We start from the raw sequence: 14,577 nt of genomic DNA, 5'->3' as shown, positions 1-14,577 counted from the left end.
AGCTTTGGGTAAGGCCTGTGTATATAGCTTTGGGTAAGGCCTGTGTATATGGCGTTGGGTAAGGCCTGTGTATATGGCTTTGGATAAGGCCTGTGTATATGGCTTTGGATAAGGCCTGTGTATATGGCTTTGAGTAAGTCTTATATACGGCTTTGGGTAAGGCCTGTGTATATGGCTTTGGGTAAGGCCTGTGTATGGCTTTGGGTAAGGCCTGTGTATGGCTTTGGGTAAGGCCTGTGTATGGCTTTGGGTAAGGCCTGTGTATGGCTTTGGGTAAGGCCTGTGTATATGGCTTTGGGTAAGGCCTGTGTAAATGGCTTTGGGTAAGGCCTGTATATATGGCTTTGGGTAAGGCCTGTATATATGGCTTTGGGTAAGGCCTGTGTATATGGCTTTGGGTAAGGCCTGTGTATATAGCTTTGGGTAAGGCCTGTGTCTGTGGCTTTGGGTATGGCCTGTGTATATGGCTTTGGGTAAGGCCTGTGTATATGGCTTTGGGTAAGGCCTGTGTATATGGCTTTGGGTAAGGCCTGTGTATATGGCTTTGGGTAAGGCCTGTGTATATGGCTTTGGGTAAGGCCTGTATATATGGCTTTGGGTAAGGCCTGTGTATATGGCTTTGGGTAAGGCCTGTGTATATGGCTTTGGGTAAGGCCTGTGTATATGGCTTTGGGTAAGGCCTGTGTATATGGCTTTGGGTAAGGCCTGTGTATATGGCTTTGGGTAAGGCCTGTGTATATAGCTTTGGGTAAGGCCTGTGTATATGGCTTTGAGTAAGGCCTGTGTATATGGCTTTGGGTATGGCCTGTGCATATGGCTTTGAGTAAGGCCTGTGTATATGGCTTTGGGTAAGGCCTGTGTATATGGCTTTGGGTAAGGCCTGTGTATATGGCTTTGGGTATGGCCTGTGCATATGGCTTTGAGTAAGGCCTGTGTATATGGCTTTGGGTAAGGCCTGTGTATATGGCTTTGGGTATGGCCTTTGTATATGGCTTTGGGTATGGCCTGTGCATATGGCTTTGAGTAAGGCCTGTGCATATGGCTTTGGGTAAGGCCTGTGTATATTGCTTTGGGTATGGCCTGTGTATATGGATTTGGGTAAGGCCTGTGTATATGGCTTTGAGTAAGGCCTGTGTATATGGCTTTGGGTAAGGTCTGTGTATATGGCTTTGGGTAGTCTTTGGGTAGGCCTGTGTGTATGGCTTTGGGTAAGGCCTGTGTATATGGCTTTGGGTAAGGCCTGTGTATCTAGCTTTGGTAAGGCCTGTGTATATGGCTTTGGGTAAGGCCTGTGTATATGGCTTTGGGTATGGCCTGTGTATATGGCTTTGGGTAAGGCCTGTGTGTATGGCTTTGGGTATGGCCTGTGCATATGGCTTTGGGTAAGGCCTGTGTATGGCTTTGGGTAAGGCCTGTGTATGGCTTTGGGTAAGGCCTGTGTATATGGCTTTGGGTATGGCCTGTGTATATGGCTTTGGGTATGGCCTGTGTATATGGCTTTGAGTAAGGCCTGTGTATACGGCTTTGAGTAAGGCCTGTGTATGGCGGCTTTATGGCTTTGGGTAAGGCCTGTGTATATGGCTTTTTGCCTGGTAAGGCCTGTGTATATGGCTTTGGGTAGGCCTGTTGGCTTTTAGGTAAGGCCTGTGTATATGGCTTTGGGTAAGGCCTGTGTATATGGCTTTGGGTAAGGCCTGTGTATATGGCTTTGGGTAAGGCCTGTGTATATGGCTTTGGGTATGGCCTGTGTATATGGCTTTGGGTAAGGCCTGTGTATATGGCTTTGGGTAAGGCCTGTGTATATGGCTTTGGGTAAGGCCTGTGTATATGGCTTTGGTAAGGCCCTTTGGGTATGGTGTATATGGCTTTGGGTAAGGCCTGTGTATATGGCTTTGGGTATGGCCTGTGCATATGGCTTTGAGTAAGGCCTGTGTATATGGCTTTGGGTAAGGCCTGTGTATATGGCTTTGGGTATGGCCTGTGCATATGGCTTTGAGTAAGGCCTGTGCATATGGCTTTGGGTAAGGCCTGTGTATATTGCTTTGGGTACGGCCTGTGTATATGGCTTTGGGTAAGGCCTGTGTATAGGGCTTTGGGTAAGGCCTGTGTATATGGCTTTGGGTAAGGCCTGTATATGGCTTTGAGTAAGGCCTGTGTATATGGCTTTGGGTAAGGCCTGTGTATATGGCTTTGAGTAAGGCCTGTGTATATGGCTTTGAGTAAGGCCTGTGTATATGGCTTTGAGTAAGGCCTGTGTATGGCTTTGAGTAAGGCCTGTGTATATGGCTTTGGGTAAGGCCTGTGTATATGGCTTTGAGTAAGGCCTGTGTATATGGCTTTGAGTAAGGCCTGTGTATATGGCTTTGGGTAAGGCCTGTGTATATGGCTTTGGGTAAGGCCTGTATATGGCTTTGGGTAAGGCCTGTATATGGCTTTGGGTAAGGCCTGTATATGGCTTTGGGTAAGGCCTGTGTATATTGCTTTGGGTAAGGCCTGTGTGTATGGCTTTGGGTAAGGCCTGTATATGGCTTTGGGTAAGGCCTGTGTATATGGCTTTGGGTAAGGCCTGTGTATATTGCTTTGGGTAAGGCCTGTGTGTATGGCTTTGGGTAAGGCCTGTATATGGCTTTGGGTAAGGCCTGTATATGGCTTTGGGTAAGGCCTGTGTATATGGCTTTGGGTAAGGCCTGTGTATATGGCTTTGGGTAAGGCCTGTGTATATGGCTTTGGGTAAGGCCTGTATATGGATTTTGAGAGAAATAAGCTTTTTGTTTACATGGAACTTTTATTTCAGCTCATGAAACATGGGACCAACACTTTACATGTTGTGTTTATATTTTTGTTCAGTGTACAAACAGGAACATGTTATGACATGATATATCCTCTTCGAGGCCTTAGAATGTCTGAGCAGTGTAAGTCTAAGTCTAAGAGTGGTTTGGGTTAATTTAATTAATGTTTAAACTATTTCAAGGTTGTTAAACGTTCACTTCCAGGTTAGTTAGTTTACAGCTTGTTGATGCTCTTGCCGGTTAGTAAGGACTCAGAGATGGGTCCCAGAACAGCCACAGCCTCGATCTCCACCAGACCACCCTGCAGACAGAGAGACGGAGAGACAGAGAGAGACGGAGAGAGAGACGGCGAGAGAGACGGAGAGACAGAGAGAGAGATTAGAATCACCATTTGAAAGAGTATTACATCTTTAATATCAAGTAGATACATAATAAGTAGAGCTGTGTGGATATGGAGCTGACTCTGGGGAGGGTTAGAGCTGTGTGGATATGGAGCTGACTCTGGGAGGGTTAGAGCTGTGTGGATATGGAGCTGACTCTGGGGAGGGTTAGAGCTGTGTGGATATAGTGCTGACTCTGGGGAGGGTTAGAGCTGTGTGGATATGGAGCTGACTCTGGGGAGGGTTAGAGCTGTGTGGATATGGAGCTGACTCTGGGAGGGTTAGAGCTGTGTGGATATAGAGCTGACTCTGGGGAGGGTTAGAGCTGTGTGGATATGGAGCTGACTCTGGGGAGGGTTAGAGCTGTGTGGATATGGAGCTGACTCTGGGGAGGGTTAGAGCTGTGTGGATATGGAGCTGACTCTGGGGAGGGTTAGAGCTGTGTGGATATGGAGCTGACTCTGGGAGGGTTAGAGCTGTGTGGATATGGAGCTGACTCTGGGAGGGTTAGAGCTGTGTGGATATAGAGCTGACTCTGGGGAGGGTTAGAGCTGTGTGGATATGGAGCTGACTCTGGGGAGGGTTAGAGCTGTGTGGATATGGAGCTGACTCTGGGGAGGGTTAGAGCTGTGTGGATATGGTGCTGACTCTGGGGAGGGTTAGAGCTGTGTGGATATGGAGCTGACTCTGGGAGGGTTAGAGCTGTGTGGATATGGAGCTGACTCTGGGGAGGGTTAGAGCTGTGTGGATATGGAGCTGACTCTGGGGAGGGTTAGAGCTGTGTGGATATGGAGCTGACTCTGGGAGGGTTAGAGCTGTGTGGATATGGAGCTGACTCTGGGGAGGGTTAGAGCTGTGTGGATATGGTGCTGACTCTGGGGAGGGTTAGAGCTGTGTGGATATGGAGCTGACTCTGGGGAGGGTTAGAGCTGTGTGGATATGGAGCTGACTCTGGGGAGGGTTAGAGCTGTGTGGATATGGTGCTGACTCTGGGAGGGTTAGAGCTGTGTGGATATGGAGCTGACTCTGGGGAGGGTTAGAGCTGTGTGGATATGGAGCTGACTCTGGGAGGGTTAGAGCTGTGTGGATATGGTGCTGACTCTGGGGAGGGTTAGAGCTGTGTGGATATGGTGCTGACTCTGGGGAGGGTTAGAGCTGTGTGGATATGGAGCTGACTCTGGGGAGGGTTAGAGCTGTGTGGATATGGTGCTGACTCTGGGGAGGGTTAGAGCTGTGTGGATATGGAGCTGACTCTGGGGAGGGTTAGAGCTGTGTGGATATGCTGCTTACTCTGGGGAGGGCAACAACCTGGTAGGCAGCTCTGGCAGGGAAGTTTTTGCTGAAAACTGAAAGAAAAAAAGAAAGTATATTGTACATACAATTTCCCCAAATCATACTGAATTAAAGCCTAAAGGCCTAATTCCAAAAATGTGTATACTGAAATTACGTTTCCAAAGAAACAGGAAGTTCTAGACTCTGAATGACAGGGAGTAGCAACAAATATACTCCTGGCTGAACATGTGACTGAAAACCTGGCTGAACGCTGGTCTAGACTCTGAATGTCAGGGAGTAGCAACAAATATACTCCTGGCTGAACACGTGACTGAAAACCTGGCTGAACGCTGGTCTAAGATTCTGTCTCTTTTTACCCCACTGCTTGGGAGTACTCTTGGTAGTATTCACACTAAACTAAGGTAATGGACATGAGATGTATTCTCCAGATCATATATTAGACCTAGCACTGTGAACTTCATGGCTGATTACAGTCGTATTGGCTGTCTGGAACCGTATGGCTACAGGCTACAGACAGGACCCAGGGAGAGGGTTGAGTTTCACAGAGCTTCCTTGTATCCTCTTACACTCCGAGTCTGACACACACCAGGGTTCAGTTCCACTGTGTATCGTGATGGGACACACACCAGGGTTCAGTTCCACTGTGTATCGTGATGGGGGACACACCAGGGTTCAGTTCCACTGTGTATCGTGATGGGGGACACACCAGGGTCAGTTCCACCATGGGGGTTCAGTTCCACTGTGCATTGTGATCAGGGTTGTTCCACTGTGCATCGTGATGGGACACACCAGGTTCAGTTCCACTGTGTATCGTGATGGGACACACCAGGGTTCAGTTTCGTGAAGGGACACACCAGGGTTCAGTTCCACTGTGTATCGTGATGGGGGACACACCAGGGTTCAGTTCCACTGTGTATCGTGATGGGACACACCAGGGTTCAGTTCCACTGTGCATCGTGATGGGGGACACACCAGGGTTCAGTTCCACTGTGCATCGTGATGGGACACACACCAGGGTTCAGTTCCACTGTGCATCGTGATGGGACACACACCAGGGTTCACCACTGTGGATGGGACACACACCAGGGTTCAGTTCCACTGTGTATTGTGATGGGACACACACCAGGGTTCAGTTCCACTGTGCGTGATGGGACATCGTGATGGGACACACACCAGGGTTCAGTTCCACTGTGATCGTGGGACACACACCAGGGTTCAGTTCCACTGTGGGTAGGGTTCAGTGAAGGGACACACACCAGGGTTCAGTTCCACTGTGTATCGTGATGGGACACACACCAGGGTTCAGTTCCACTGTGTATCGTGATGGGACACACACCAGGGTTCAGTTCCACTGTGTATCGTGATGGGACACACACCAGGGTTCAGTTACACTGTGCATCGTGATGGGACACACACCAGGGTTCAGTTCCACTGTGTATCGTGATGGGACACACACCAGGGTTCAGTTCCACTGTGTATCGTGATGGGACACACACCAGGGTTCAGTTCCACTGTGTATCGTGATGGGACACACAGGGTTCAGGGTTCAGTTGGGACACACTGTTCAGTTCCATCGTGAAGGGACACACACCAGGGTTCAGTTCCACTGTGCATCGTGATGGGACACACACCAGGGTTCAGTTCCACTGTGTATCGTGATGGGGGACACACACCAGGGTCAGTTCCACTGTGCATCGTGATGGGACACACCAGGGTTCAGTTCCACTGTGTATCGTGATGGGGGACACACCAGGGTTCAGTTCCACTGTGTATCGTGATGGGACACACACCAGGGTTCAGTTCCACTGTGTATCGTGATGGGACACACACCAGGGTCAGTTCCACTGTGTATCGTGATGGGACACACCAGGGTTCAGTTCCACTGTGTATCGTGATGGGACACACACCAGGGTTCAGTTCCACTGTGTATCGTGATAATACCCATAGAGCTGGGGTCCCATTGTGAGTCCTTTGGACAAGGAACTATGGGAAACCTAACTTAGCAAGGCAAAGACAGACAAGAGTTTAATTATAAAGGGCAGAGGTACAGCTATGCATCAATTTGAACTATAGCGATGGATGGCCCATATGTAACTGATTACCACACGTTGTACACGCAGGACACGTTGGAAGTTTGCATATATTTAGCCGTTGTCCTTTCAGACATATATGAATGTGCTACTGAAGAATGCTGGGTCTAAAGTCAGTATTCAATATTAGGCAGTTGGCACACCGAACAAGTGGCCAACAGATCCTGAGAGAAGTGCTGTTTATTCAGGGAAGAGGGCGCCATCGTGTGTACAGGTGTGGACATGCAGGACAGTCTGAAGAGGTGGATTAAACTCAAACGTTCGACGCGGACAGAGAGATAGATAATCGAAATTGATTTCCTTGTGTGTTTTCAGCAGGAGGCGAGAGGACGTGAAGAAACAAATAAATATAGTTGAGATTATCCCATAATTTGACCCTTAGCCCCTCACATTGTCAGGTCAAGCACTTACATGTCTTATAAACATCGTTGACGTTGACAAAGTCATTCATGTCTGCCAACAGCACGGTTGTCTTGACGACTGGAAGATACAAAAGTAAGGAAGTCTGTCAGATACACATTTCAGATCTCAGGTGGTATTAATCTAGTCCTTTTTTTACAGTTAATAAACATACATGAATTATTGTTGATCTGATGATATATATTAAAAAGAGGGAGGCTTACCATTGTCATAACCACATCCAGCTGCTTTCAGGATCTCTCCCATATTGACCAGAGCCTGAGGGGTGGGGTGTGGGGGAGGAGGTGGGAGGGGAGGGGAGGGAGCATGATATAAGAATTCCTGACTAACAGTGATAAATATATAATAGTGATAAGTATATAACAGTGATAAGTATATAATAGTGATAAGTATATAACAGTGATAAGTATATAATAGTGATAAGTATATAATAGTGATAAGTATATAATAGTACTATATTTTTTTACCCCTCCCCTCCTCCACCATCTCCCTCCCCTCCTCCACCATCTCTCCCTCCCCTCCTCCACAATCTCTCCCTCCCCTCCTCCACCATCTCCCTCCCCTCCTCCACCATCTCTCCTCCCCTCCTCCACCATCTCTCTACCCTCCTCCACCATCTCTCCCTCCTCCACCATCTCTCCCTCCCCTCCACCACCATCTCTCCTACCCTCCTCCACCATCATCTCCCTCCCCTCCACCACCATCTCTCTACCCTCCTCCACCATCTCTCCCTCCCCTCCTCCACCATCTCTCCCTCCCCTCCTCCACCATCTCCCTCCCCTCCTCCACCATCTCTCCCTCCCCTCCTCCACCATCTCTCCCTCCCCTCCTCCACCATCTCTCTACCCTCCTCCACCATTTCTCCCTCCCTCCACCACCATCTCTCTACCCTCCTCCACCATCTCTCTACCCTCCTCCACCATCTCTCTACCCTCCTCCACCATCTCTCCCTCCCCTCCTCCACCATCTCTCCCTCCCCTCCTCCACCATCTCTCTACCCCCTCCTCCACCATCTCTCCCTCCCCTCCTCCACCATCTCTCTACCCTCCACCATCTCTCCCTCCCCTCCTCCACCATCTCTCCCTCCTCCTCCACCATCTCTCCCTCCCCTCCTCCACCATCTCTACCCTCCTCCACCATCTCTCTACCCTCCTCCACCATCTCTCCCTCCCCTCCTCCACCATCTCTCTACCCTCCTCCACCATCTCTCACCTGTCTGACCTGACCTCCCCTCCCTCCACCATCTATCACCTGTCTGGCCTGAGCCTGTACCCCTCCCTCCACCAGCTCTCACCTGTCTGACCTGACCCCCTCCCTCCACCATCTCTCACCTGTCTGACCTGACCCCCCGTCCCTCCACCATCTCTCACCTGTCTGACCTGACCCCCCGTCCCTCCACCATCTCTCACCTGTCTGGCCTGAGCCTGTACCCCTCCCTCCACCAGCTTCCCTGAGGCCACGTCTAGCCCCAGCTGGCCGGAGATGTACATGGTCCGATCCACCACCACCGCCTGGCTGGAGCACAAACAATTGGACATAAGTCACTCCACTAGGAAGTCCACTATGTGCAACTCAACCTGTGCTAAAGTGCTAAAAAATAGCCCACGTTAACATATGTAACTTAAGAAACAAGGTTCATGAAAATCAATAATTTGCTAGTGTCATGACGTGGCCCTCTTTGGGTATAGCGAGTGCCTTCCCTCTCTCTCCCTCCTACACCCAGGTTCTGTTATCTCAGGTCGTAAATTCCTGGAGGAGACTCTCTCCCTCATGCGGTATAGAGAGAGGGTTCACAGTAGAACTTCTTCTACCTCACAGAACTGGAGAACTGAACAATGTCCATGTTTTGGAGAATGTGTAAACGGTCGGTGGAGAATCCAGCTACGACCGGTCCATTTTGTTTAGTGTTTGTGACCCCATGAGAGACAAAACAGCCACATTACCACAACTCTGTTTTTAAAAGAGAGCCTCCGTTCTGGGATTTGCATCTAATTATTGTATAAAATGAATGAGTAAAGATTAAACTATTTGTGTAATTATGTCATGTGATTTTAAACCGTTTAAGGGAAGAGAATCCAATTCCCTTTGGAGTTTAACTAAGTCATTGGCCCGTCCCCACGAGCACAGACATCGATCTGGCATCATGGGACAGCCTTTTCTGCTGTTCCGAATATAAACCCCACCTGGAGAAGCCCACTTCAGACCAATCCTACCTCGGTCAGCTGAGGGAGCTAAGGTTTGAATAGAGACCCAAGTGTACCTCGATTACCGAGAGGGCTAAGGTTTGAATAGAGACCAAGTGTACCTCGATTACCGAGAGGGCTAAGGTTTGAATAGAGACCAAGTGTATCTCGATTACTGAGAGGGCTAAGGTTTGAATAGAGACCAAGTGTACCTCGATTACTGAGAGGGCTAAGGTTTGAATAGAGACCAAGTGTACCTCGATTACTGAGAGGGCTAAGGTTTGAATAGAGACCATGCATATCTCGATTACCGAGAGGGCTAAGGTTTGAATAGAGACCATGCATATCTCGATTACTGAGAGGGCTAAGGTTTGAATAGAGACCAAGTGTACCTCGATTACCGAGAGGGCTAAGGTTTGAATAGAGACCAAGTGTACCTCATTACCGAGAGGGCTAAGTTTTGAATAGAGACCAAGTGTACCTCATTACCGAGAGGGCTAAGTTTTGAATAGAGACCATGCATATCTCGATTACCGAGAGGGCTAAGGTTTGAATAGAGACCATGCATATCTCGATTACCGAGAGGGCTAAGGTTTGAATAGAGACCAAGTGTACCTCGATTACCGAGAGGGCTAAGGTTTGAATAGAGACCCAAGTGTACCTCGATTACCGAGAGGGCTAAGGTTTGAATAGAGACCAAGTGTACCTCGATTACCGAGAGGGCTAAGGTTTGAATAGAGACCAAGTGTACCTCGATTACCGAGAGGGCTAAGGTTTGAATAGAGACCAAGTGTATCTCGATTACTGAGAGGGCTAAGGTTTGAATAGAGACCAAGTGTACCTTGATTACTGAGAGGGCTAAGGTTTGAATAGAGACCAAGTGTACCTCGATTACTGAGAGGGCTAAGGTTTGAATAGAGACCATGCATATCTCGATTACCGAGAGGGCTAAGGTTTGAATAGAGACCATGCATATCTCGATTACTGAGAGGGCTAAGGTTTGAATAGAGACCAAGTGTACCTCGATTACCGAGAGGGCTAAGGTTTGAATAGAGACCAAGTGTACCTCATTACCGAGAGGGCTAAGTTTTGAATAGAGACCAAGTGTACCTCATTACCGAGAGGGCTAAGTTTTGAATAGAGACCATGCATATCTCGATTACCGAGAGGGCTAAGGTTTGAATAGAGACCATGCATATCTCGATTACCGAGAGGGCTAAGGTTTGAATAGAGACCAAGTGTACCTCGATTACCGAGAGGGCTAAGGTTTGAATAGAGACCAAGTGTACCTCGATTACCGAGAGGGCTAAGGTTTGAATAGAGACCAAGTGTACCTCGATTACTGAGAGGGCTAAGGTTTGAATAGAGACCAAGTGTACCTCGATTACTGAGAGGGCTAAGGTTTGAATAGAGACCAAGTGTACCTCGATTACTGAGAGGGCTAAGGTTTGAATAGAGACCATGCATATCTCGATTACCGAGAGGGCTAAGGTTTGAATAGAGACCATGCATATCTCGATTACTGAGAGGGCTAAGGTTTGAATAGAGACCAAGTGTACCTCGATTACCGAGAGGGCTAAGGTTTGAATAGAGACCAAGTGTACCTCATTACCGAGAGGGCTAAGTTTTGAATAGAGACCAAGTGTACCTCATTACCGAGATGGCTAAGTTTTGAATAGAGACCATGCATATCTCGATTACCGAGAGGGCTAAGGTTTGAATAGAGACTATGCATATCTCGATTACCGAGAGGGCTAAGGTTTGAATAGAGACCAAGTGTACCTCGATTACCGAGAGGGCTAAGGTTTGAATAGAGACCAAGTGTACCTCGATTACCGAGAGGGCTAAGTTTTGAATAGAGACCATGTATTCCTCGGTCGTCTGAGGGAGCTACGGTTGTAATGATTGTTGAATTCCTAACCAAACCATTGGCTACACTGGTGGAAATGGTTAAACTCAGACTATCGATAGCGACAGAATAAGAGCAAATCTTCGATACTAATTACTAGTCTGCAGCTAGAATTTATGTCGACCTGGAATGCGAAGACCGACAACCGCCGAAACATCTATTCTATAAGAACATTTCTGAATGGAACTCTGAAGTATCCATTCTAACCACGAAAGACTCCAGGGACTCAAAGAGAAGTTCAGATGACTTTCCAACAGAAAGACGGACGATTCCAACAGAGATCATGACGACACACTGGGCGTAAATATATATATATTGATTGCAATTATTCCCGAATAAGTGAGTGTTCATGTGCAATAATTATTACAATTATCAACTGTGGTGTCTCTCGTCTTTCCCGGCCTTCTCAGTCCACACCCCACAAGACATGCCATCAGAGGTCTCTTCACAGTCCCCAAGTCCAGAACAGACTACGGTAGGCGCACAGTACTACATAGAGCCATGACTAAATGGAACTCTATTCCACAACTCTCTACTCCTATAACCTCTCTACTCTCTACTTCTATAACCTCTACTCCTATAACCACTCTACTCTACTCCTATAACCTCTCTACTCTCTACTTCTATAACCTCTACTTCTATAACCTCTCTACTTCTATAACCTCTCTACTTCTATAACCTCTCTACTTCTATAACCTCTACTCCTATAACCACTCTACTCTACTCATATAACCTCTCTACTTCTATACCCCTCTACTCTACTCCTATAACCTCTCTACTCCTATACCCCTCTACTCTACTCCTATAACCCATCTACTCCTATAACCACTCTACTCCTATAACCACAACCCTCTACTCTCTACTTCTATTACCTCTACTCCTATAACCTCTCTACTCCTATAACCACTCTACTCCTATAACCTCTCTACTCTCTACTCCTATAACCTCTCCACTCCTATAACCTCTCCACTCCTATAACCTCTCCACTCCTATAACCTCTCCACTCCTATATCCTCTCCACTCGTATGGATGTGTCTGCCGTGGCTGGGATCCATCATAACTTCCATGTGCCAGTGCACGGAGACTGGAATATCAATTATCCTTAAATAACCAGATTCCTTCTAGCTATAATCATGACCATGTTGTATTCAAGTAAAAGGTGACTTCTCCTTTGACCATGTTGTATTCAAGTAAAAGGTGACTTCTCCTTTGACCATGTTATATTCAAGTAAAAGGTGACTTCTCCTTTAGCCTGTTGTATTCAAGTAAAAGGTGACTTCTCCTTTGACCATGTTGTATTCAAGTAAAAGGTGACTTCTCCTTTGACCATGTTGTATTCAAGTAAAAGGTGACTTCTCCTTTAGCCTGTTGTTCGGTCAACACCAAGTCACCAAATAACACATGGAACATGTTATTGTATTTCCTCTGAAGTATTATGGCTGCCCTGCATAGTTTCTGTAACAGACATCCTTAACCATTAGTTAGTGGGGTGGACCTTGATCCTCTTTTTACTATCTCTGATCAAGGTAACAAACTCCTCCCCCTCCTCCTTTTATTGGCTCCTGACCACAGTTGGCAACTTTTAGTAAACAACTTTTAGCTAGCCTTTTAGTAAACAACTTTTAGCTAGCCTTTTAGTAAACAACTTTTACACTAGCCTTTTAGTAAACAACTTTTACACTAGCCTTTTAGTAAACAACTTTTACACTAGCCTTTTAGTAAACAACTTTTAGCTAGCCTTTTAGTAAACAACTTTTACACTAGCCTTTTAGTAAACAACTTTTAGCTAGCCTTTTAGTAAACAACTTTTAGCTAGCCTTTTAGTAAACAACTTTTAGCTAGCCTTTTAGTAAACAACTTTTAGCTAGCCTTTTAGTAAACAACTTTTAGCTAGCCTTTTAGTAAACAACTTTTACACTAGCCTTTTAGTAAACAACTTTTAGCTAGCCTTTTAGTAAACAACTTTTAGCTAGCCTTTTAGGTAACAACTTTTACACTAGCCTTTTAGGTAACAACTTTTACACTAGCCTTTTAGTAAACAACTTTTACACTAGCCTTTTAGTAAACAACTTTTACACTAGCCTTTAGTAACCTTAACTAGCTTTTAGGTAACAACTTTTACACTAGCCTTTAGTAACCTTAACTAGCTTTTAGGTAACAACTTTTTGGTATTTTCTTATTCTCTCATGCTGTCGTGATTATGTAATTTGTTGTGTAATTGTGAAATGCAGCACTCCTATGCAAAACAACCTTGGGCTCAATGGGACTCCCTGCTAAAATGAAGGTTCAAAACATAATTGTTTCTAACCTATATAGTCATATCAGGTGTTTGATCTACTTAGTCATGAGTTTATGAAACACAGTCCATAGCGATGTAGATAAGCCATGCACTAAGTTGCATTCTAAAGATTCACCACAAAACACATTGATGAATGATTAGATAAATATAGGTGAGGCCTACCTGTAAATCCCCTGCCTTATAGGTGCTTTAGGAGTATAAGGAAAGAGTTTCTGAACAGCAGCCATCGTGTCCAGAGTAAACTACAGTCACAGACGTCAGCTTGGGACAAAGTGAAGGGAACCGCTGTTCAGGGAAACCTTTGACTCGACAAACACTGCTGGGGCAAAGTATCTGCTGTGGCTGGCATCACGCTAGCGGTGCTACAAGCTAGGGGCGGAGGCGGCCATTTCCCTTTATACAAGGTCAAATCAAAATCAAATCAAATTTTATTTGTCACATACACATGGTTAGCAGATGTTAATGCGAGTGTAGCGAAATGCTTGTGCTTCTAGTTCCGACAATGCAGTAATAACCAACAAGTAATCTAACTAACAATTCCAAAACTACTGTCTTATACACAGTGTAAGGGGATAAAGAATATGTACATAAGGATATATGAATGAGTGATGGTACAGAGCAGCATACAGTAGATGGTATTGAGTGCAGTATATACATATGAGATGAGTATGTAAACAAAGTGGCATAGTTAAAGTGGCTAGTGATACATGTATTACATAAGGATGCAGTCGATGATATAGAGTACAGTATATACGTATGCATATGAGATGAATAATGTAGGGTAAGTAACATTATATAAGGTAGCATTGTTTAAAGTGGCTAGTGATATATTTACATAATTTCCCATCAATTCCCATTATTAAAGTGGCTGGAGTTGGGTCAGTGTCAATGTCAGTGTGTTGGCAGCAGCCACTCAATGTTAGTGGTGGCTGTTTAACAGTCTGATGGCCTTGAGATAGAAGCTGTTTTTCAGTCTCTCGGTCCCAGCTTTGATGCACCTGTACTGACCTCGCCTTCAAATCAAATCAAATCAAATCAAATTTTATTTGTCACATACACATGGTTAGCAGATGTTAATGCGAGTGTAGCGAAATGCTTGTGCTTCTAGTTCCGACAATGCAGTAATAACCAACAAGTAATCTAACTAACAATTCCAAAACTACTGTCTTATACACAGTGTAAGGGGATAAGGAATATGTACATAAGGATATATG

General features: G+C 46.1%; 1 protein-coding gene across 1 annotated transcript; it reads right to left on the bottom strand.

Annotated features, from left to right (window-relative positions):
• Positions 1-2,765: 2,765 nt before the first annotated feature.
• LOC135572396 (2-iminobutanoate/2-iminopropanoate deaminase-like) lies at positions 2,766-13,717 on the bottom strand. Its single transcript, XM_065020096.1, has 6 exons — positions 13,526-13,717; positions 8,382-8,487; positions 7,176-7,230; positions 6,964-7,032; positions 4,460-4,515; positions 2,766-3,090 (listed from the first exon to the last, which is right to left on the bottom strand). Exons 1-6 carry the CDS (start codon positions 13,588-13,590, stop codon positions 3,004-3,006), a joined length of 438 nt encoding a protein of 145 aa, XP_064876168.1. The 5' UTR covers positions 13,591-13,717; the 3' UTR covers positions 2,766-3,003.
• Positions 13,718-14,577: the final 860 nt, after the last annotated feature.

This window comes from Oncorhynchus nerka, linkage group LG7 (genome assembly GCF_034236695.1).
Source record: "Oncorhynchus nerka isolate Pitt River linkage group LG7, Oner_Uvic_2.0, whole genome shotgun sequence".
NCBI classification, from domain to species: Eukaryota; Metazoa; Chordata; class Actinopteri; order Salmoniformes; family Salmonidae; genus Oncorhynchus; species Oncorhynchus nerka.
The sequence above is the reverse complement of the archived record's forward strand: the minus strand, read 5'-3'. Positions and strand labels throughout refer to the sequence as shown.